Source organism: Myotis lucifugus, unplaced genomic scaffold (genome assembly GCF_000147115.1).
Source record: "Myotis lucifugus unplaced genomic scaffold, Myoluc2.0 scaffold_43, whole genome shotgun sequence".
Taxonomy (NCBI): Eukaryota; Metazoa; Chordata; class Mammalia; order Chiroptera; family Vespertilionidae; genus Myotis; species Myotis lucifugus.
Genome location: NW_005871091.1, coordinates 7325493 through 7348412, shown reverse-complemented (window position 1 = coordinate 7348412; position 22920 = coordinate 7325493). Strand labels below are relative to the sequence as shown.

The window sequence follows — 22920 nt, the reverse complement described above, 5'->3', positions numbered from 1 at the left end:
ATGCAGATATGTAGGCATGACAAAAATGTTCTCAAGCACAGGCAGTCCTCACTTTTGCACAGTAGTGCAAAACTGAAAAATGATTGTGCATGCTGAAACCATACAAAACCATTTAAATAATCAATCGGAAAACAGGATTATTCCATGACCTTAACATTTTTTTTTTTTTTGCCAAAACTTTAAAAACTCTCATACTGTTGGGTATAAAAACATTCTTACTGTCTGGGAAAATGAAAAACAAAGTCAAACTAATAATTATTTAGTACATTACAATTTACATTTTAGAAACATTGAGCATTAAATTTTTTTTTGGTAAAAACATCAAAAGTAATTTAAGTAGTGCTTGCCCTTTCAATGCATAAACTGCCTCTTAATAAAAGTTACTCTATCTTTAACTTTTTATTGACCACTTTGAAATTCTGTCTTCCTTTGCTTAAATTCCTGGTGTAGCCCTTGAAAAAGGCTTGTCTCGTCGATATATATACTATTTGGTGATCATTATAACCAGCTGTGTGTCCTTATTTCCCCAAAATGCTGACTCTGACCTTGAACTAAACTGAAAGCTTTGTTTGTGCTGATCTCAGCCTATCAATAACCAATGTGTGGCTGGACTGGCCCTGGTGGTCTTATTATGATTACAAGACACTCTTTTCCTGGTTACATCAGGAAACTTAAAAAAAATAAAGGTTTATTATTTACAGGACCTGGAAGTTACACAGCACACCTGGGGCCGCACAGCAGGCCTCTGGTAGAGAGACAGGGCGTATGCTTGGGCCTGAGGTTCTGCTTTTATTGGGCTTGCGGGGCGGGGCCTACAGTTTCAGGCTGATTCCTTTTTGGTGAATTTAAACCTTAAGTGTAAGAATTTAAAGCCCGGGAAGGAAAAAAAACACAAATGGTCAGTCACTGAAATCTAACAAGATAATCTTAAGCAAAGGAGCCTCAGCCCCAGAGGCGGCCTGGCTCCTTATCTGGTTTTGTGACTGGAAATGTGTTTATTCCATGTGGCCATCACTGAAGTGGATGCTTCTTTGAAGTTTATGCCTCAACAACCAAAGCTTAAATCAGGCGCTTGCATGACAAAAAAGAAAAACAACAACAACAATGGTCAGTGCTTACACTAGCAGTGTAAGCTGGCCCTTGAGATACAGTTCCTCATGTTGTGACCCAACCATAAAATTATTTTTGTTGCTACTTCATAACTGTGATGTTGCTACTGTTATGAATCCTAATGTAAATATCTGATATGCAGGATGGTCTTAGGCGACCCCTGTGAAAGGGTCGGTCGCCACCAAAGGGGTCGCGACCCACAGGTTGAGAACCGCTGCACTACAGGTTTCTTGGTGAACTTACAGGTTACGTTACGGCTTCCAAGGGTTAACAGAACTCTACCCAGTAAATGTGGAGCTCTAACTGGCGTTAAACACTCGGGCAGAGAGACACTCCAAGGGTTTGCACAAAGTGGAAGCCTACTATAGGAAGGGTGTGGCAGGGAGATTTTTAGTAAAAGAAAACAAATGGGTTGGCCTTAATGGATTATTTTCAGACGTTTTTTTTGGGTGGAAGGGAACGGCTAGGGCTTTATCTGCAGATTGCCTCTTGTTCCTGTGGGGAGATGGGCGATGTGGAGAGGGCAGGTAACATTACTTTGCTGATGCGTGACGGGCTGATAAAGATTATGTTTCTGGGAGAGGTTGAAACTGCAATGAAATCAGGTATTAAATCTAGGTTTTGGTGTCTTGGGCGTTAGCACAAGTAAAGCCTTCGGGGCCTGTGATTCTCTCTTCAACACTAGCAAGTCAGCTACAAACAAATAAGTTCACGCAACGAAATGGAATGTTAAGTTTCCAGGAACCAGTGACAATGCAAAGCAAGGTACTTGCTCAATCATGTTTTATACACCGACTGCGGGCGAGCTAGTTCTCCACGCCCCACGGTGCCTGCGCCCAGGTTCCTCCGTGGCCGGGGGGGGGGGGGGTGGTGTCAGCGGCGTCCTCAGGAGCAGGGATGTTGGACACCTCTAGGGCCCCGCGAGGCGCGCTGGGCACTGCTAACATTGCAGCAGACCGCACCCCAAGAGGACCCAGAGAACATCAATTCCCAGAAGGCATTGCGTGCCCAGCAGCCCCAGAACCCACTGGCTGGTGGTACTGAGGGCTGCCAGGGCCCAAGACGAGATGGGTTGCACTTCTTTAGGATCTTCCTATAGATGCTGAGCATGCCATTGTTCCTCCCTGGAAAGCAACCGTATACAGCTTGCACTTAACCACTCACGTGGATGAAGCAGGAGACTCTAAAGAGGCCAGATGAATCTGAAAGAAAACAACAAACCAGAATGTGAAGCTGTCCTGGCGTTCAATTCAGCGATGACTTTAACTGAACCAAAAAGCCGCTGGTACCTCTTGATTATCCAGTGGATGGTAGTTTTGAGTCACCCCACGCTAGGGACATGCCCATTGTATTGGATGATGAAAGCCAGTGCTAATGAAGTCCCATACCTAAGGCTTAGGGAAATGGAGGTTACATGCCACCCTAATGGGGGTTACATGAAGAAACAGCCAGACATCGCCAACTATAAGGGCTGTCCTCGCGGACCGGTTAGCTGAAGTAGGAGATGAATATAAACTACAGAATGAGCCCCTGCACGTGGCCGTGAATGACATCCATGGGCTCCTTTCATCCATGTCTGTGTTGAGAGGAAACTTCAGCTTGTGGGCACTGCAGTTTCGCTGTTAGCCTCAACGTTTAAAGAAATACACTCCCAGAAGTAGCAGAGTTTGTGTACATTACAGATGACACCTGCACCAAGAATCAAGTTCTAAGAATGGAGCACCTCGTTCTGAAAGTCCTTGCTTTTGACTTGGCTGCACCAGCAGTAAATCCGTTTCTCACTCAATGCTTCCTGCACTACAGTCTTCGAACAGCAACGCTGAAAGCTTAGCAGTGTCTTTGAGAGCCTTCCGTTTGATAGGTGCTGACTCATACCTTAAGTGTTTACATCAGTTATTGCCAGAGCGGCCTTTCCTGTAGCACTCCACACAGTCCCAGGGCAGAGCTGGCCTGAATCCTTGGTACAAAAGATTAGATATATCCTGGGAAGTCTGCAGCCTTGTCTCCTGGACCTTCTCCAGACCCACCTCAGAGCACCGCGGCCCGAACAACCATCAGGAAAAACTACAAAAATTCCAAGAGTCATGTTTTTCCTCTCCTCGTCCTACCAGAGACATTACATGTGTATCAGAGAAAGACTGCCTTTGTTTTCTAAGATTTAAATCACTTGAAGTATATGGTGTAGGGTTTGTTAATCCTCACCTGAGGGTATTTTTTTCCCCATTTTTTAGAGAGAGTGGGAGGAAGGGAGGAGGGAGAGGGAGAGAAAGAGAGAGAGAAACATTGATGTCAGACAGACACATCGATTGGTTGCCTCCTGCAGGTGCCCTAACCCCATCAGGAATCAAACCTGCAAACCAGGTACGTGCCCTTGACCAAGAAGTGAACCAGCAACCCCTCGGTATTTGGTCCAATGCTCTAACCACTGAACAACACCTCTCAGGCCTGGTGCAGTTTTTATCTATACACATATTCCTCTAACGTGATTACCCTTCAGCAATACCTTGTAAGCTTATTTCATGTTAACAAATACAGCTCTCTGTCAAACATTAACGGTTAAATAGAATTCTATATTATAGACATATATAGACATCAACCATATTTAGGTTGATTCTAAAATATAAAATTGTAAACAGTGCTATGATAAACATTTTTCTATGTTTATATTTCAACAATTATCTGACTTTATTTTCTTTAGAATACATAATTAGAATTATGTATTCTGATAGCTGGATCATTGTGTATGACATTTTAAACGTTTAATACAAATTTACAGATTGATTGGCACTCATTTTAAAAGTAGGACAGCCTTCATAGGAATAAAAAAAATACAAAACAAGATGTTCAGTACTTCAGATATTTTAGCATTTAGCAGCTTGATAACACATATCTCTTTCCTGTTATTTTAAATGTTAAGGTCACATTTCAACAAGCTGATTTAATTAGGTTTGGCCATCAGTCAGTTGTAAGTGTCCACACACATAATTATTAATAAAAATGAGCACAAGCGAAAAAAAAGGGGAACCATATGGTCTTAGAGGGAAGTAGTCTTCAAGGTTAACTGAACATTTGAAATGCCAATGCAGTGTCAAAATGTGCTCCATGGCCCCGACATGTTCAACTGATAGTATCTTTATCCTTCTGCTTTTGAAATGGCTGTTACCCTGGCATCCAATTACTTGTAAAGCCTTATTCAATTACGAGCTACAAATGAATCCAGCTTCTAGGCTGGTGCATAAATTATAACTGGAGGTTTTAATTCAATAATTAAGGCATAACGACGTGATCCATCGTAAGGGTGAAAGTTACCAATCAGAACTAAGAATAGAGAAGGGAAGCCACCTGAACTGCCTTCCACTGATCGAAGTAAGATCTACGTGTCTCCTGCTATATAATTGTCTTCAGCAGGAAATAATATCGACGTCCTACAGTTAAAGGACCAAGCAAAGCAAGCTTCAAATGAGAGAGAGCTGCTTGGGAGAGGCAACACATCAACTTACATTCACAATAGTTAGTATGTGTGTGTATGAGGTCAGTGTTTCCAAAGGTTCTGAGTGAGAGAAGAGAGAGAAGAGTTGGCTCAGTGCCAGAAGGATCATGGAGGTGCCCCCGCCACCCACCCAGGACTTCACAAGAGCTGGGATGCTGGAGGCAATGCAGATTTCACAACTCTGTAGTGACTTCACTAACTGTAACTGTGTTAATCTTCAGTGGAATCAGCCTTATTCTTCTTCTGAAGTATGGAAAAGGTGCTGATAAGACAAGATTCTAAACATATACCACTGGTCCTGGTCATATGCTAGTACCTCTGCTCACAACCTCCTTTTAACTGAATTTGGCCACATGCCTCAGGCACCAGAAATTCATATCTTTGTGTAGCAGAATGAATGCAAATGACATCTTAATACATGCAATTTGTTAGAGTCAATAAATGTTTAAATTGATATACTATGTCAGCTATATTGATATCAATTTTCCTTTATTGATCTGAGTAATTTAAAAGCTAGGGAATGAAAAAGACTAGATGTAAGTAACAATCATGAACCACACAAGACAGTATATATACAATTAAGTAATACATAGTATTTTTCAAACTTAAGTAATGTACAGACCCCTCTCTAAAGGCAAACAAATTTCTCATGGACCACTTAGTGTTTACTTAAATTATTTTTGTTATAATGTTAGCTAAAAATATATAAATGTGATCTTGGTATAACTGCCTTGTTTATATAGCCATATACATCAAAACATATTTACATATTGAATATAAATAAAGCCAAATAAGCTTTACATGAACAATTTTTTTTTATCTGACACTTATTTCACTGAAATTCAGACCCTTCTTGCAATGTGAAAACAGCATGGTATAGATTCTTTGGTGTTCAATGATCCATCTCACCACTCTTGACTAGTCATCAGGGGATGCCTGATCTCTAGCCATGTGGATTCTCTTAGGACTCCTATAAACTCCAAGGGTGAGGGAGGGTCTGACTGGAAACCTAATTGCCCCAAATTTTTGTTCTGAGGAATTGAACTGAACAAGCGCAATTACCCTGGGCTGGGATAATGTTTTTAAAAGTTCTGTGGGTTTTATTTGTGTGTGAGAGAACATTTAAGTTGTAGTCTCTTAGCATTTTTAAATTATATAATACAGTTAATTTTTAAAAATGAAAAAGAGATATTAATCACAGTGAAATGTTGGTTCACTTTAGCACCATAAGTTTAGATACATTTTTCATTGTGAAGCTGTAGCATTATTTAGTCAGCACTTCGTGATAGGTACCATTAATACTAAAATAGTATCTCTAGTTCTGCTTGATTCGATTCCAGGTTCACCAAGCAGCCTCCTGATTATCTATATACTAGAAGCCCGGTGCACAAAATTCATGCACGGTTAGGGTCCCTAGCTTGGCTGGTGATCAGGGCCGATCGGGGCCTTCCAGCTGCCGGCCGGGGCCTTCCTTCGTTCCGCCCCACCCCCTGTTGGTCAGTGCACGTCATAGCGAGCAATCTCCTGGTTGGTCGAATTCTGACAATTTGCATATTAGTCTTTTATTATATAAGATGTGGCTTCACTCACAGACCAGCTACAGGAAGAGAAGTTAATGACCAAAGAATGCAAGTATCTGGTCTTATTGAAATAATTAACAAGTAGGCTAATCATTAAAAAATGGTTAGGACATTGCATGTAAGTTTGGATAATGAATGTTTTCTTTAGTCCTAGATTACCTATGGGGGTCCTAAAGTGTAATCAGTTTTGTGTGTGTTGCCCCAAGCTGACTTCACCTAGGAGTTATTTTTATGCTAACCAGCCAGCCTTCTCTAGGGGATGCCTCCTTCTTGCATTGCATTTCAAGTTTTAACACTACCTTCATTGTCAGAGTTGATGAGCTTAAGCAACAAGAGTTGGGACATTATCTAGAAAGACTTAATGGAATAGAGACTTGAATGGATCTTAAAAGACAGATATGATTTAGATGGGTGACTCAGATGGGGCATGGTGATTAATAAACAAGGGTGATATTATACAAGCTAATTGAGCTGTTAACCTCTGAGAGACAAACTTTAAGGTGTTTGGCATGGACTGAAAATATATACTGTGGGAAAATAGCTGTGGTGGGAAAAGAATACACGAGGTAGGGAGCATTCAGTGTCACCATTCTCTTCATGACAAATGAAATAAGAAAAGGGATAAAAGTGGCATACGTATTGGAAAGGAAGCAAGAAAACTACCATTATTTGCAGAAGATGTGATTGTTTTCTACCCCTCCAAAAGAATCCAAGAGAATCTTCAAGAGAGTTTTGTAAAATAATAAGTCAAATGCAAAAATATATAGAGCTGTCCTGTATAGCACTTATAACCAATTGGAAAAAAAACTTAAAAAGTCTTATTCTTAATAGAAAAACTTATGGACTATCTAGATATAAACTTGATAAGTAATATGAAAGACTTGTAGCAAGAAACCATGAAACTTCATGGAAGCATAAAGGAAGACTTGAGAAAATGGAGGCCCATGATGTGTTTCTGGTTGGAAAGACTAAATATTAGACATTTTCATTTCTCTCTAAATTATTTCATAAATGTAATGGACTACATAAAAATTTTAATGGAATTTTGCTCATGAAGTTTACATAGTGTTTTGCTTTCCTGCCCTTTCCATAGGCTTCATCTCTAAATACCATCACATTGGGAATCACATATTGCCAGGACTGACCAGCAGACCCTGAGCGATGGATGAATGGATGGCTCTGACACACGTTTCTATGAAAGAGAAGGCTTAGGGGCTGGTTGGCATAAGGAGCCAAAACAGCTCTGATTGCCTGCCTTCTTAGGCTTTTATTGTAACAATAGCTTTAACTAGATACAATCAGCAGGGTAAGTATTCTTGAAAAAGCACATGCTTCTACAAGACTAAAGACTAAACATAGAGATTCCAGCAAAACACCGGGGGGCTCGCACTTGTTTGGAAAAGTCAAAGCAGGGGCTGCTGCCTTTGGTAAGGTCTCCCCAGAGGCCCCTGACCTTTCGTAGAATCCTCCTTACAGACTTTCCAACCAAGTCCCGTGCTTCCCTACAACATATGAGTTTGAAGGAGACACAATTTGGTACATGGTACTGTGTTATTTAAAGTGTTAGAAAATGGGCTCTTCTTCCATCTTCCTCTCTTTAGGAATAAAAACAGAGTCTATAACTTCAGAGTAAAATACAATAGTCTTTTTACAAACCAGCATCTGAAGGCCTCAAGGGAGTGCCTGTGTGCTAGGACAAGGACCACCTTTCAGCAAGCCTCCACACCTTCATTTGCAGGAGTCAAGTGGGAACCCCAGACCTCTGTGCCTCTTCACAAGACTCCAAAGTGACATTCTTTCAACTTTAGCTTCCAGCACAGGTTATTTCTATCCTTTGGTCATCCAGTGGATGCTGTGGTGTGCTGTCAACATCTTCCCAACCTCCCTTGAAACGGAGGAATTCATTTTCCCCAGATGCTGGAAATGTTGGATGTTGACAGCTCTTAGTTGAGTTTCCCTCCAAGTTTGCCCTTGGCTGGAGAACGCCAGCTAGATCAAAGTTCTGCCCTGTTCCCCATGCCACCCAGTCTCCACATCCAATCACTGATTGGTGGAGGGGGATAAAAGTCTGGCCTCCTTGCTTCAATTCAGGGCAACTCTGAAAGGCGTTCCCAGTTCTAGAGCTGCTCATGGCATCCATGGGGGCCTTTGCTGTGCAGTCCAACTCTCCTTCTGTCCAATCCTGCTTCCTTCACCCCCGTACAGATGTTAAACCTTTAGCACACAAATCTCCAGCTCAGAGTCTATTTTCTGCACATTCCAAGAAGGAACAATCTCTTATTTGTATTTGTCTCTGCCCGGGGCCTTTGTGGACCCTTCTCCCACCTCTCTGCATTCTTTGAAATTCTTTCTAAGTGCCGTTTGTAATTTCAGATCAGTCAGAAAAATCTTTTCATGAAGCTTTGAAACAATCTTATTTCACTCCCTTGGATGTTAAAATGGTTATTCCCAGTTTACTTTTATGGGAAGGAGTCTCTAACAGGCACCCAACATTACTAGTCCCTGGGCTTTGTCTTCGGTCCCCTTTGCCCTTTAAGACCATGAAAACCTAAGTTCACATGTACTCATTTTGAAAAATGGCCTTAAACTGAAATCTAATTTTAGTCCTCAGTTTGTTTTCTAAAGGATGGTCATGCTACTGGGCTGGTAATGAAAATTCCAAATGTTATCTTCGTAATTATGCGTCACATCTCCATATCAATGCCTACTGCAAGCATTTCAGTAACGCTGTTCTTTCTTCTCCAAGGCCAGGTGGACTGCCAGTTACCCAGTAATAGCAATATGAAATAGTGGATCTACCCGGTGAGAATTCACAAAGACACTGTGGCTTCTCATCCAAAATGTCATGCTGTAATGAGGGAGTCACAGCCAGCACGCGCGCATAATGAAAATCAAAATTATAAAAATATTAGGAACCTAACATTTTTATGGTAGCTGGAGAATATAGTTTTCTACCCGGTTACACGGTATAAATCATAGAAGACCAACAGATACACCACAGCTTTCTAGGAGAGCACTAGGAGAGCATTAACTAAAGGTGGGTTTCTCTGACAATTTGTGACTCTCATCCTTCAATGAATCTATCAGCACTCACCCTTCCATAGACCCTGCTGGGACTCACTTCCTGAACTAAGCCACCACCATGGTCCCCAGAAACCACAAAGTAAGAGGCCTGGACATGGCATAGCATAGCAGACCAGGTAATCTGGGGTGGAGGAGGCAGGGACATACAGAAGAAAGAGGAAGATTCAGTGATGGTGAGTTGCTATAAGGTAGGAGGTGAGGACAAGAGAAGGGCTTGTTTCTGTAAACACTTTCAGGCAGAGCTGGATAGCATCACTTAGAGCAGTGTTCCTCAAATATGCTCAGATAGGGGGCAGACTTACAAAAGTAAGAACTTAACATTTCCAGAGAGCTTGTCCCTGGAGATTCTGATTCAGTAAGCCTAGAGCAGGCGCCATGGGCTCTGCATGTTTCTGTTTAACAAGTGATGTCATGGTAGATAAAATACAGCCTGACTAAAAGTAAGGATAAATAAAGGTCTTCTAGAATCATGTTTTGTATACAAATAACCCAGTCATTCATGGAGATAGAACAATCACACTGAACATTGGCAGGGAGCATAGACAAAATAGTGAACAAAAATCCAAACTATCTCAATGTTGTCCTTTATGAGAGCATTAAGCCCACCCTAAGTAGTTGACCAGGTTTCTAAGAATTAAGTTAAAAATATGACAGAAGTCTTCGGTAGCTGGACCCAAAGCTTTAGAAAAGGAACTGGGAGGAATGCATATTGTCTGCTGCCACCTTGTGGCACAAGGGTGTAGTTAATGAAGATGGGTTGCAAGCCTAAAGATGGATCCCTTGACAAATATTAATTTGGAAAAAAATCACTTGAATTATGAATGCCTTTTCCTTTAAAAATATTATTAAAATTTATAATTCTGTTGATACAAGCAATGAGAACTGTCAAAGACAAGTGATATAAAATATTAAATATCCTTTTAGCATAGCAAACGCTATTCTGCCATTTATGTGTGAGAGACAAACTTGTTTTTCCAGGGCTACTCTTTTTTTCCTTCGAATAAGATGGTGAACAGGTGGTGACAGGTAGGAAACGGGGAGTGTGTCAATGAGAGAATTCTCTGCCATCCCACCCTTCATCTCTCCCATTTTCCCAATTCTCTGGGTGAGGCTACCTCTCTGGATCAGGATAGGCTATTGGAAAGGTGTCAGATGGCTGACTGGGGCTTTTGGAAAATACAGGCCTCACCAGTAGCTGGAGAATATGGTTATCGACATGGTGAGAAATGAAAGGTTCTACAAAGATCTGCGCTCTTCTCAATATCTTCTCTAGCACTCTGAACTGTGGGCTGAAGTTTAGGGGTATCCTAAATTGATCTGGCTCCATTTCCCTGAGCTTCTCCTTAGTTCTGTCCACCTCTGTGTTGGTTTCATTAGGCTCCAACGGTTTTGGGCTTCACATAAAATATAAGTAAACTGCTTTAGTTCTACTACACCAAGCAATTCACTCTGATTAAACTGTGCATTTTTTACTGCTAGGACTTTGGCTTGGGGAATGGGGCTTACTATTTGTATTAACACATTCCTTGGAGATGTAAGTGAAGTCAGCTTCCCCAAAGACATACAGAATGAAGGGAGCTGAATGGATACATGAATAAAATGTATCACTGGTTGTGCTCTGTTAAGAGGTGAGAGAGGGGAATGGATACCAGGTCGGCAACCAGCCCTATTCACTTAGTATCAATGACTGATTTATCACAATACAACATAATTTCATTTGAGGTGATGATACTCAAATGAAACTCAACGAGTCTGAGGAAAATGATGAATAGTGGGGATTTTAGCAAACAGGAATAAAAGTGGCAGCACTATTCAGCTCCAGGCAAGGTAGCCGTGCAAGAATATAACCCCAGTGTTGCTAGATCTTCCATATTTTCAAGAGAATTTGCAATGTGGACTTTTATGTAAAATGTCTGATTTTAAATGTTGACAAAGTCAGTTTTTGTTTTTACCACAAAAGGCAGCTAATACTGTTTAAAATAAACAAAGCATATCTGTTGACCAAAGACAGTCTGTGAAATTCTTGCTTGCCATTCAGTGTTCTGTGGATGCAAGGTTTGCCAAGAGCCGAGCAGCTAAAGGGGGGAGATCAGAGAATTAGTGCGGTGTCTCATACAATGCGGTCCAGCAGGTGGGCCCCCAAACACAGTTCAGGCTTCTGCTTTATCCAACGAAATGTGAAGTCCAGTTGGAGCCACGTCTTCCCAGGCTCGTACCTGAAACCATGAACACTTGTTTCCTATTGTTTACCTTCTTACTTTCCCACAGGGAAGACCCAGCAGGCTCGGGGACCAAAGTCGTCCCACTTTTAGAAATCCAGCATGGATTAGATTTTATTTTTTCAAAGATGCCTAAATTCCACTGTTGGTTTTTTTGGGTTTTTGTTGTTTGTTTGTTTGTTTTGAAATATAGCCATTTCTCTTATATCTCTGGACCTCTATCTGATGTCATTGGGTAGTTTTACATAGTTCTGCCAGGCATACAGCTTTTTATTGATAAGTTAGATTGATTAGACCCCTATCATTAAAACATTTAGTTTAACTGAATAGGAAATAGCACTTTATCCACCAAAAAGCAATACTTAATTAGCTTAAAATAGACTAATGTTGCAATCAGAGATCAGAAACTATTGTGTTTCTTATCGTTTCCCTGGTTATTTTCTTGTCCCAAAGAAGCACAAAAACAGTAATTGTCAATACCGTTCGCAATTTATAATCTTGGGGGGAGGATGGGAGCGTGGGGTTGGGGGTGCTTTTGAAGGAGTGTCAGCGTCCAGGACCACCCTAGACACCTACACTCCCCCGAGTGTTTCTAATGTGCAGGCAGCGTTGTATAGTTCCCTGTAAGAACAATCGACAAGCCTAGACACCCATAGAAATCGCTTGCATTTTCACCCGAACCCTTCAACCCGAGGCTCCCCGTTAACGTTTTCCCCGTGTCCGAGGCTATTTTTTTCCAGCTCGGAGATTGACAGGGCCCTCAGCCAATCGGCAATTTGAACGAGTCTCGGTGGAAGCAGTAACAGGCAACAGAACAAGGCACTTTAAGTAGAAAAGCCAGGTTGCCATAAGAGATCAACGAGCCAAAAAAAGTCAGGGGCATAGCTCCATCATCAGAGAGGCCGGGGTACACCTGGGGCTCTCAGCGGACCGCCCAATCCCCTGCGTTGCTAGAGAGACGGCGCCTACTTCCGGGTCCTCGGCGCCCGCCCCCGCGGTGCGTTACGTCACTTCCGTCCGCTGGTTAAAGCGACACCGTCTTTTTTTCCCTTCCTTCTCCCTGGCCCCGCCTCCCGGAAGTTCCGCTGGGTCTGCGCCTGCGGGTCCGGGGTGAGGGGTGGGAGGGCTCCGTGGACGTTGGAGGGTAGGTGCCGGGAGTTCTGCTCTCGGGCATCGCGATCTGGAAGAAGCCAGGTTAGATCTCGGCCGAGGGTGCGATGGGTTGTGCGATGGGTCGGGAACCTCCACCCTCCCCGGCTCGGGGCCTCCTCCTCCCGGGCCTGCCCTTGCCCGTGCCGGAGCCTGGGTCCTTGGCCACTCGCGAGTGAGATCGAGGCCCTGGTCCTGCCCCACCAGCTCCTTTCTCTCCACGCGAGGGCCGACTCAGGTTGCTGCACCGGTACCCTCCCCGCTGGAGCTTGCATCGGAGGCAGTGTGAGGTCTCGGTGATGGCGGGGCCGCTTTTCTCCAGTAGCAAAGCGCTTTGGCATCCGTTCTGCTTCCTTTGAGCTCGGGGACCCTGGGAGACAGCTGGGACAGACAAAATGCTTGTTCGCTCCCCTTGTGCATAGGAGGAAAGCGAAGCTCAGGAACTTCCTCTTGCAAGGCAGCACGGCTCCCTAAAAGGTCGAGCTGGGATTCGCACCGAGGTCTAGCTTCGCTAGGGCTGCAGAAAACCGTGGGGGGGGGGGGGGGGCATTTGGGAATAGGAAAGAAACTGCAGATGTAGAAAGGAGAGGTGGCATTTCTGAGAGCATGCTTCATGTCAGGCTCCATGCTAAGTTTTTTCTCTCTACTTATTCATTCCTTACAAGGGGATTAGGAAGATTAGACTACTCCTGTTATTCCTGGTTTAGGAAATACAGGCTCAGAGATAAATGACTTGTCCAATATTAATGACTTAGTAGACATCTCCGGATCTCTTTTCAGCTCTGATTCTCCCAATGCAGTAGAATTAGCTTTTGTCTCAAATTGTATTTTTCTGATTTCGGCATGTCAGCAAGTGAGATTTCTTTTTCTCTTCATCCTTCACCCATTACCTTTTTTTCTTACCAGCATCCTCTTTAGATGTGTGTAGTCGTGTAAATTCAACCCTCGGTTGTCCTCCACAGTTTGCGTCTTTCCTTCCAAGAGGAATTTGGGGAACATGATGGTGTGGAGTGTATGGGTCCAGGTTGAAAGGTTGGCCAGGAGAACGGTTAGTTTTCACATCACAGGCGGTCTCTTTTTATGGTTGCTTTCCTAGCAGATCTTATCTACGTTTCTGTCTTTTTTCCCCTCCAGGAAAACAGCTCTCACCTTGTGCCAAGATGTCAGGAATTGGAAACAAAAGAATGGCTGGAGAGCCTGGCACGTCCATACCTCCGGAGAAGAAGACAGCTGTGGAAGATTCGGGGACCACGGTGGAGACAATTAAGCTCGGGGGTGTCTCTTCAACGGTATGTGGAAACAGTGCCCTGGGAGTGTGCTTTTCTTCTGTCAGTTACAACCTGAAAGTGAAAAATGTTGGAGGCCTTCTGGAGTAAGAGGAACTGATTTGAAAAAAAAGAGGGAAATAAAACAGCCAAAAGTAGGTCTGTTCAGTTCTGAAGAAGAGAGACTGACATTTGATCTTTATTTTCAAAGGTGTGCTTATATTCTTTGGAGAATCTGGTGCCCGATACACATCAATGATAGGTATTTAGCAGAGGGAAACTGTATTCGTTTTTTCATTCACCGAAAAATTAGGTGCCAGGTACTAAGAGGTAATGTAGCAAAATCATGGAAAGAGTGAAGACTCAGAGTTGGAAGCCCGACTGCCTGGAATTGACTCTCAGTTCCATCACTTCTGGCTACATGGCCTTGTGTTAGCCTCTCTGTACCTCTTGTTTCCTTGTCTGCAGAATGTACCTATAAATACCTATCCCATTGGGTTATTGAAAGGATAAAATGAAAGTCCTTGTTAAGGATTAAAATACTACCTTTAACATGGTAAGTACTCAGTGCATTTGAGCTATTAATGGTTGTTATTGGGCCAGATATTCTGAAAATAATGGTGAATAAAACTGCCCTTGCTCTTATGAAGTTGACATTTTCATTAGACTATTGTACTCCAAAAGTTAATAGTAATGTTATGTGTCTATTGGACATCAGAAGCTCACTATAATAAGTTTTGTTTTAGATCAAGAGTTGAGTGTGTATTTTGGAACTCAAGCCATGGGGATATGATATGAGAATGCTTTACATTTGATAGCTTATGAAACCACACCTGTTATTTATTTGAATGGAGGCTGAGGATCAGAGAGAATAATAGGAGCATTCAGAGTAAATTGATTAAGTGTCATTTCCGAGTCTGTCTGGGGTTCAAGTACTGCTGCCAGAAGATGATTTTGTCCTAACACTGTCTCACATCCTGTATCCCAAAGACGTTTATTCACTCAATAAATGTGAATATTTGTTAAGCATCTGTTATTTGCCAGACACCGTGCTTTACACTGAGCATAGCTCCTGGATGCAGTTTGTAGGGTGGCGCTGACAAGGGAACAGGCTGTTAGAATAGAGTGGGATGTGTGCTGTTCTTAGGGATAACCGCATGTTCTAAGTGAAGCAAGATACATACCAGCTTGGACTTGACCCAGAAGACTGTGAGGGGCCATTGGAAAGTCTTAAGCAGGGAAGTAACTAAGACTCCAAAGTGCGCTTGAAATGGCAACACTAGCAATGTGAATGGAGCTGTCCGCCACAGGTGTGCTGAAATCGGCAGGCTGACAGGAGATGGCATGGGCCCTAAAGTGCCTGCTACAGGAAGCTATTGCAGTAATCTTGATGAGGGATCATGGTGGTTAGACTACTGTGGAGGTAGCCTCCACAAGATATGCTGATGGATCAGATGAAGCAATGAGAGAAGGGCAGCAAGATGACCGCAGGTTTTGGAAGCATGGTGTTTGCACTTACTGAGCTAGGGAAGAGTGTGAGAGGAGCAGATTTTTGGGAGCTGTGGAGGATGAATCATAATTTTAATGTTGGATATGTAAGTTTGATTTATCTATTAGACCTCTGAGTGAATAGGTAGTGGGACATGTAATATGCAGTCTGGGGAGAGGTAGATATTTAAGCCTGTCCTCTAAGGAATGAGCATAGATGAAGAGATCTGAGACAGAACCCTGGAGCACTGCAACATGTTGATGTGAAGGAGATGAGAAAAGACTAATCAAGAGACAGAAAAAGAGGGGCCAGTGAAGTAGGAGGGGAATCAGAGAGTGGGGTCCCAGACGCCAAGGGAAGAAAATGTTTCTAGAAGGACTTTTTTTTAATATATTTTATTGATTTTTTACAGAGAGGAAGGGAGAGAGATAGAGAGTTAGAAACATCGATGAGAGAGAAACATCGATCAGCTGCCTCCTGCACATTTCCCACTGGGGATGTGCCCACAACCCAGGTACATGCCCTTGACCGGAATCGAACCTGGGACCTTTCAGTCCACAGGCCGACGCTCTATCCACTGAGCCAAACCGGTTTCGGCTCTAGAAGGACTTGATCAGATGCTGCTGATGGGTTGGGTAAGGGGAGGACTGAGTGGTAATATACAGCATGTTTGTTGATGAAAATGACTGTGTAAAGAAAGAAGATAAAATTGATGATGTAGCAGAAAGAGGAGACAGTTATGGGTGTGATTTCCTTGAATAGAAGGATGGGGGAATTGACCTTAACTGAACAGTTACCAACAAGGAGGAGGAAAGGGATAGATATGCTAGCGGAGAGGTCAGTAGCTGTTGCTCTGGGAGATAGATGTGAATGTTTTCTTCTGATTGCTTCTATTTTTTTTTTCCAGTGAAATCAAAAGCAAGACTCATCTGAGAGTGAGGATGGGGGAGGAAGTTTGGAGGTTTGAAGAGACAGGAGAAGGTATGAAGTAGTTGTCTTGAAGAGAATGAACTAGAGAGGTGGAGTAGGGTTGCTGTGCAGCACTGAGGATCTTCTTGAATTTGTAATCATGAGTTTAAAGTGAGAGCAATCAGCATGGTGCTTTCTTTTCTCTAGTCACATTCAGCTGCGTGGAGGTAGGCCTGTGTGGAGTAGGTGCAGAGTTGGATGTTACCAAGATTGGGGTTTTTAACCAGGCAAGTATGATGAAGGAGAAGGTTATAAAAGGGTGTGATTATAATGACTAATGACAGAATTTAGTGTGATAAAGGAGGAATTGAGGAAGTGGGAGGAATGAAGGACATCAAAAAATATAGGACCAATAGATTATAGATTGTTGGAGTCAGGAAACTAGAGAGAGTAAGCTGGAATATGGGTGGTGACTGTGGAGAGTGGGGTGTTTGAATTGATCTTATAGAGAACATGCAGGTACAGCTAGGACTAACTGAGAGTTTGGCGAGTGAGGGAAGTAGAGGACAAGATCACTGGAAGAGAGGAGGTCCATGACTTGGTCCAGTATTCATAGGAAAGACCATCACTGTGGGAATTGAAATGAGTAAGAACTTGGACAGGAGTTAGTATTGCAGAGAGATGACAATCTAGTGCTAAGTCTTCAGGAAATGTAGGGAAGTGACCTGGGCATTTATAGACGAGTGCAGCAAGGCAGGATGGCAGGTGGTACAGACCAATGGCATGAACTCTGCAGAGCTGGGAGGTTTGGGGGAAGAAGGTGGGATAATGTCCTGGGTGTGGCAGTGGGGAACAAGGAGGACACCTCCCCGTCTTCAGATCCAGGGCTCTAAGGGGGGTGGGAGGGAAACAATCACTACTGGAGAAGCCTATGGGGAAATGGTATTTTCATTCAGGTTTCAATTACACAAGAAGGGGAAGAGGTGCTCAGAAAAGAGGTTGAAGGTATAGTTTATTAACAGTGTTAGTAAACTGGTACATTGGGAAGCTATTGACTCTTTTGGTATATCAAGAATGTTTTAACCAATATGGAAGAGAAAAGAAAAACAAGAAATTGGTGCTCCAACAAATAGTTCTTACCTTAAAATATTCATTAATTCCTAGGTAAAGTAAAAATCCCCTTTCCAATCGTGTTTCTTGACCTGGAATACTGCCCCCCCCCCCCCCCAATTCATCCCCCACCCCAACCTATGGAAGGAGCTAGAGAGAGACAAGTTAGAGATATTGACAGGCTGTGGAATTACGGATGGAGTGATGTCATTGCAGAAACGGTTCCGAGCCCAAGTTGAGGTTTAAGAATATGTGCACAGGTTGGTTAGTGATGTGAAGGGGTCAAGGAGATGGGGAATTGAGGAGCTTCCCATCTGACGCCTTTTGTTTTCTCTTTAAAGTGGGAAGCAGAGTCGTCTGCTCTGTGTGACGTGAGAGGAGGCAGGGCTTGGTAGTTTGATATTGTTTTGATGGAGAACAGGAACACGCTCCCTTGTTAAAGAAAGAAACGCTTCCAGAGAAATTTCAAGATCTATTCAGGTTAGGAATGTATTTTATAAAGGCAGCAGTCTCCCTGATTTAATGACCTTATTTAGAAGTCTCAGCATACTGGGTACAGGAATGGAATAGTCAGACATGTGGATTAGTTCCGAATGGGGCTTGTTCGAAGAGGTGAATTAAAAGGATTAGGGCAGAGAATTGAGGGGCCTGATAGGCAGGAGTTTGAATGACTATACTGTAGGGCAAGCGTGTCAAACTCAAAGGCTAACACGGGCCAAATACCAAGGTTTAAGTTTATGTGGGCCACAAAAAACCAAAAGCTTAAATTTTCATAGAAACATAGGTTTATTTCGGTAGAGACATGCTGGATACAAAGGGCTGAAAGAAATGAGTAATTGTTAACATAAAATAATAGAACATTTAATAAAAATTAATATTTTTTCTTGGACATTAATTTACCAGACACTGAGTAACTGCACAAATTAATAAGCGTAATGCAAATAAACCTATTTTTCTTATTCTCCGAAAGCGAAATGTTTCCTGTTGTGCACACCAAACAAGCCAGTCCAAGACTAAGGATGTGGCAGTCGGCTGCTGAGATATTCGTTGCTAGTATTAGACCTGCACGTAAGGCCCATAAGGGAAATGAATGCAACACGATTATAGTAATCAGTCATTATCGAGCGTTGTAGTTCGTTATTAATAATTATGTATAACAGGATATTGTAAAAATTAAGTTACGAAATTTTTATGAAAATGTTTCTTACATGCTGTTATATTGGATGGGCCACAAAAATATTCATTGTGAGCCGCGAGTTTGACATGCTTGCTGTAGGGTATAGTCAAGGTATGGAAGATATAGAGGGGACTGACAGGGAGAAAGGCGAGATTTCAAAATGTTGGAGATCTAGTTGAAGGCTGGTGTATTTGGATAGGGCGTGAGATACCTGGGAAGATACGGTTTTATTCAGGGAATGGGAAGTTGGAATTTAAGACTTCAGATGTGGCACGGTTACAGACAAAAGTCCAAGATGTGGCTTTTGAAGTGCATGACTGAAGAACAGTAGAGGAGAGAATCATTGGAGTTAAGGAGTCCAAAACACAGCCTAGATCAGCGGTTCTCAACCTGTGGGTCGAGACCGCTTTGGCGGTCAAACGACCCTTTCACAGGGATCGCCTAAGACCATCCTGCATATCAGATATTTACATTATGATTCATAACAGTAGCAACATTACAGTTATGAAGTAGCAACAAAAATAATTTTATGGTTGGGTCACAACATGAGGGAACTGTATTTAAAGGGCCAGAAGGTTGAGAACCACTGGGCCTAGATGCTAGAGGATGTGGCTTGTTCACATGTGGACATGTGCACACGTATATTGAGGGAGTGGGGTAGAGAAGGTTTCAAAGTCTTGAATGAATGAAGGGCAGTGCCTAAGGTGATAGATGACTGGATCCGGGTAGAGGTGATCTAGCAGGATGGTGGAGCCTCACAGTAGTAATACTTTGTGGACTTGAATAGATTAGTGAGATGAGCAAGGTTGAGATTCTAATATATTTCTGTGTATCATTTTCTCCTCCCATCATCATAGACCCTTTATTTCTTCTGCTCCTACTACTTACCTAATTATTTATTGTAAACCTTTAAGAAATAAATAGCTGCCGAAACCGGTTTGGCTCAGTGGATAGAGCGTCGGCCTGCGGACTGAAAGGTCCCAGGTTCGATTCCGGTCAAGGGCATGTATCTGGGTTGCGGGCACATCCCCAGTAGGAGATGTGCAGGAGGCAGCTGATCGATGTTTCTCTCTCATTGATGTTTCTAACTCTCTATCTCTCTCCCTTCCTCTCTGTAAAAAATCAATAAAATATATTTTAAAAAAAAAAGAAAGAAATAAATAGCTTTATCCGTAGGAAATAACGAATTAACTAATAAGACCTTGTTGAATTCAACAGCTGATTGTCTGATTTCATTGTGAAAACTAATAAGATTGGTTTCCCGGGGCAGGAGGATTCAGACATTCGAACACTGCAAGCCAAAAATCGCAAGTTGGCAGAAATGCTGGATCAGCGGCAGACCATTGAAGATGAACTCCGGGAGCACATTGAAAAACTTGAACGAAGACAGGCCACTGATGACGCCTCCCTGTTGATTGTCAACCGGTACTGGAGTCAGGTAGCTAACTGTTCATTTGCTCAGATTTTTATTTGAGCATTTTTGTTCTCCGGAGCAGCATTCTCTTCATTTCCAAAGTGTGTCTTTGTCCTATCTAATAAAAGACAAAAAGGGTAATTAACTGTACCTCCGCTACGCTTCCCATTGGCTAATCAGCGAGATATGCAAATTAACTGCCAACAAAGATGGCGGCCGGCAGCCACGCAGCTGAAGCGAGCAGGAGGCTTGCTTGCTCCAGTGATGGAGGAAGCCAAGGTTCCCCACCTGCCGCGGCCTGCTCTAAGCTCTGAAAGCAACAGCTCCAAAAGCAACAAAGTTTCAATTATAGAAGCTAAACAAATCCCAGATACCTGCTTTCAGCCAGCCGGCCTCAGAGCTGGGAGCGCCAGTGAAGGCAACAGAGTTTCAATTATAGAAGGTAAATAAACCCCAGAATAAAAAAAAAGAAAAAAAGGAGAGGCTGGGAGCTTCAGTCGCAGGCCAGCCTGAAAACGGCCCTGAGCCACTCACCCAGACTGGCCAGGTACCCCAGTGGGGACCCCCACCCTGAAGGGGGTGTGGCCAGCCTTAAAACAGCCATTAGCCCCTCATCCAGGCTGGCCAGGCACCCAAGCGGGACCCCCACCCTGATCCGGGACACCCTTCAGGGCAAACCAGCCGGCCCCCACCTGTGCACCAGGCCTCTATCCTATATAGTAAAAGGGTAATATGCAGACTGACCCTAACAGCAGAAAGACTGGGAATGACTGGTCACTATGACACACACTGGCCACCAGGGGGCAGACACTCAATGCAGGAGCTGCCCCCTGGTGGTCAGTGCGCTCCCACATGGGGAAGCTCTGCTCAGCCACAAGCCAGGCTGACAGCTGCCAGTACAGCGGTGGTGGTGGGAGCCTCTCCTGCCTCAGCAGTGCTAAGGATGTCTGACTGCAGCTTAGGTCTGCTCCCCGCTGGCAAGTGAACATCCCCCGAGGGCTGCTGGGCTGCCAGAGGGATGTCTGATTGCCAGCTTAGGCCCAATCCCCGGGGAGCAGGCCTAAGCCAGCAGGTGGTCATCCCCCGAGGGGTCCCAGACTGTGAGAGGGCACAGGCCGGGCTGAGAGACCCCCCCCCCCACCCACAGGGCACAAATTTTTGTGCACCAGGCCTCTAGTTTTATTATAACTGCCAAATTTGTGTCATTTTATATTTTTATAACTGTACCTAATCTTCTCCAGTTTGATGAAAACATCCGTATCATCCTTAAACGTTACGATCTGCAGCAGGGTTTGGGGGACCTCCTCACAGAGAGAAAAGCCCTCGTTGTGCCCGAACCAGAACCAGACTCTGACAGCAATCAGGAACGGAAAGATGACCGGGACAGAGGTGAGTACTGTCAGGGACTTACCACTGCATGCTTTTTTATTCTTTTTCTTTTTTTCTTTGAAGAGCCTTGCTTTGAAGCTTTCCATTTGAGAAAGAATGAGTTTTGATATTTCCATTTGAATAATTTGGAGGGGGGGGCCTTCTTTTTCCCTCTTCAGGGGAAGGGCAAGAGCCAGCCTTCTCTTTCCTTGCTACGCTGGCCAGCAGCTCCAGTGAAGAGATAGAATCTCAGCTGCAGGAGCGCGTGGAGTCCTCCCGCCGAGCTGTGTCCCAAATTGTGACTGTCTATGATAAATTGCAAGAAAAAGTGGAGCTCCTATCCCGGAAGCTAAACAGTGGAGGTGAGACTAGAACCAGGAGATGGGGAGCAGAGGGGGAGGAATAAGAACTCACCTTTGCATACTAATTTGTTCTTACATATTTATTTTTAATTAAATTTCTTGGAATCCTAATCTTCAATGTTACCGGTTACGTCCTTACTGAGTATTTTATGAGTGCTTCACATGTTGAGCCACATGGCAGTCCTATAAGAAGCCGAGAAAAGATTTATCAGCCCATTCTGATACTCTATTAATTAGACCAGGAGTCCTCAAACTACGGCCTGCGGGCCACAGGCAAATACAAATATTGTATTTGTTCCCGTTTTGTTTTTTTACTTCAAAATAAGATATGTGCAGTGTGCATAGGGATTTGTTCATAGTTTTTTTTTTTAAACTATAGTCCGGCCCTCCAACGGTCTGAGGGACAGTGAACTGGCCCCCTGTTTAAAAAGTTTGAGGACCCCTGAATTAGACACTTTTAGAAGTAGCAGAATTAATTTTATTATGTAAGAAATAGCTCTGTTTCTGTATATTTGTATAGTGTTTGCCATTAATTTATTAGTGATAAGTATTTTAAATATTGGTAATTATATTTTTAAAAAATTTCCTTTGTTGATTAGATATTATTTTTTTTTTAATTTCAAAGAGTCAGTTTTTTTTAAATGAAATATTTTATGTTCTTTTTTTAAAAATATGTTTTTATTGATTTCAAAGAGAGGAAGGGAGAGGGAGAGAGAGATAGAAGCATCAGTGATGAGAGAGAATCATTGCTCAGCTGTCTCCTATGTGCCCCACACTGGAGATTGAGCCCACAACCCAGGCATGTGCCTTGACTGGGAATTCAGCTGTGACTTCCTGGTTCATTTGACCACACTCAGCCACTAAGCCAAGCTGGCTGAGCTATGCTCTTTATTCTTTATGACTTTACTAGAGGCCTGGTGCACAAAAATTTGTGCACGGGGGTCATCCCTCAGCCCGGCCAGTGCCCTCTTGCAGTCTGGGACCCCTTGGGGGATGACCACCTGCTGGCTTAGGCCCGCTCCCTGGGGGATTGGGCCTAAGCTGGCAGGCATCCCTCTGACAGCCCAGGAGCCCTCGGGGGATGTTCACTTGCCAGCGGGGAGCAGGCCTAAACTGCAGTTGGACATCCTTAGCGCTGCTGAGGAGGCAGGAGAGGCTCCCACCACCACCGCTGTACTGGCAGCTGTCAGCTTG

At 43.4% G+C, this 22920-nt stretch overlaps 1 protein-coding gene and 1 pseudogene across 8 annotated transcripts in view; both read left to right on the top strand.

The window, feature by feature from the left end:
- Positions 1 to 1615: 1615 nt before the first annotated feature.
- LOC102419288 lies at positions 1616 to 3265 on the top strand (annotated as a pseudogene).
- A 9283-nt stretch (positions 3266 to 12548) lies between these two features.
- The window catches only part of RNF20 (ring finger protein 20), a 28569-nt gene continuing 18197 nt past the window's right edge, over positions 12549 to 22920 (top strand). For 5 of the 8 annotated variants that reach the window (XR_002829074.1, XR_002829073.1, XR_002829072.1 and 2 more), the window contains exons 1-7: positions 13615 to 13680; positions 13767 to 13921; positions 16294 to 16367; positions 16503 to 16582; positions 19853 to 20020; positions 21238 to 21385; positions 21544 to 21726. Coding sequence is in view for 2 of the 8 variants with exons in the window: in XM_023753316.1 (XP_023609084.1) it covers positions 13630 to 13680; positions 13767 to 13921; positions 16294 to 16367; positions 16503 to 16582; positions 19853 to 20020; positions 21238 to 21385; positions 21544 to 21726 (859 nt within the window). In the remaining 6 variants the exon portion in view is untranslated. Of the gene's footprint in view, positions 12678 to 13614; positions 13681 to 13766; positions 13922 to 16293; positions 16368 to 16502; positions 16583 to 17746; positions 17886 to 19852; positions 20021 to 21237; positions 21386 to 21543; positions 21727 to 22920 lie in introns of those variants that run through there. The other 3 variants (XM_006088072.3, XR_002829075.1, XR_002829076.1) reach the window with 3 other exon arrangements.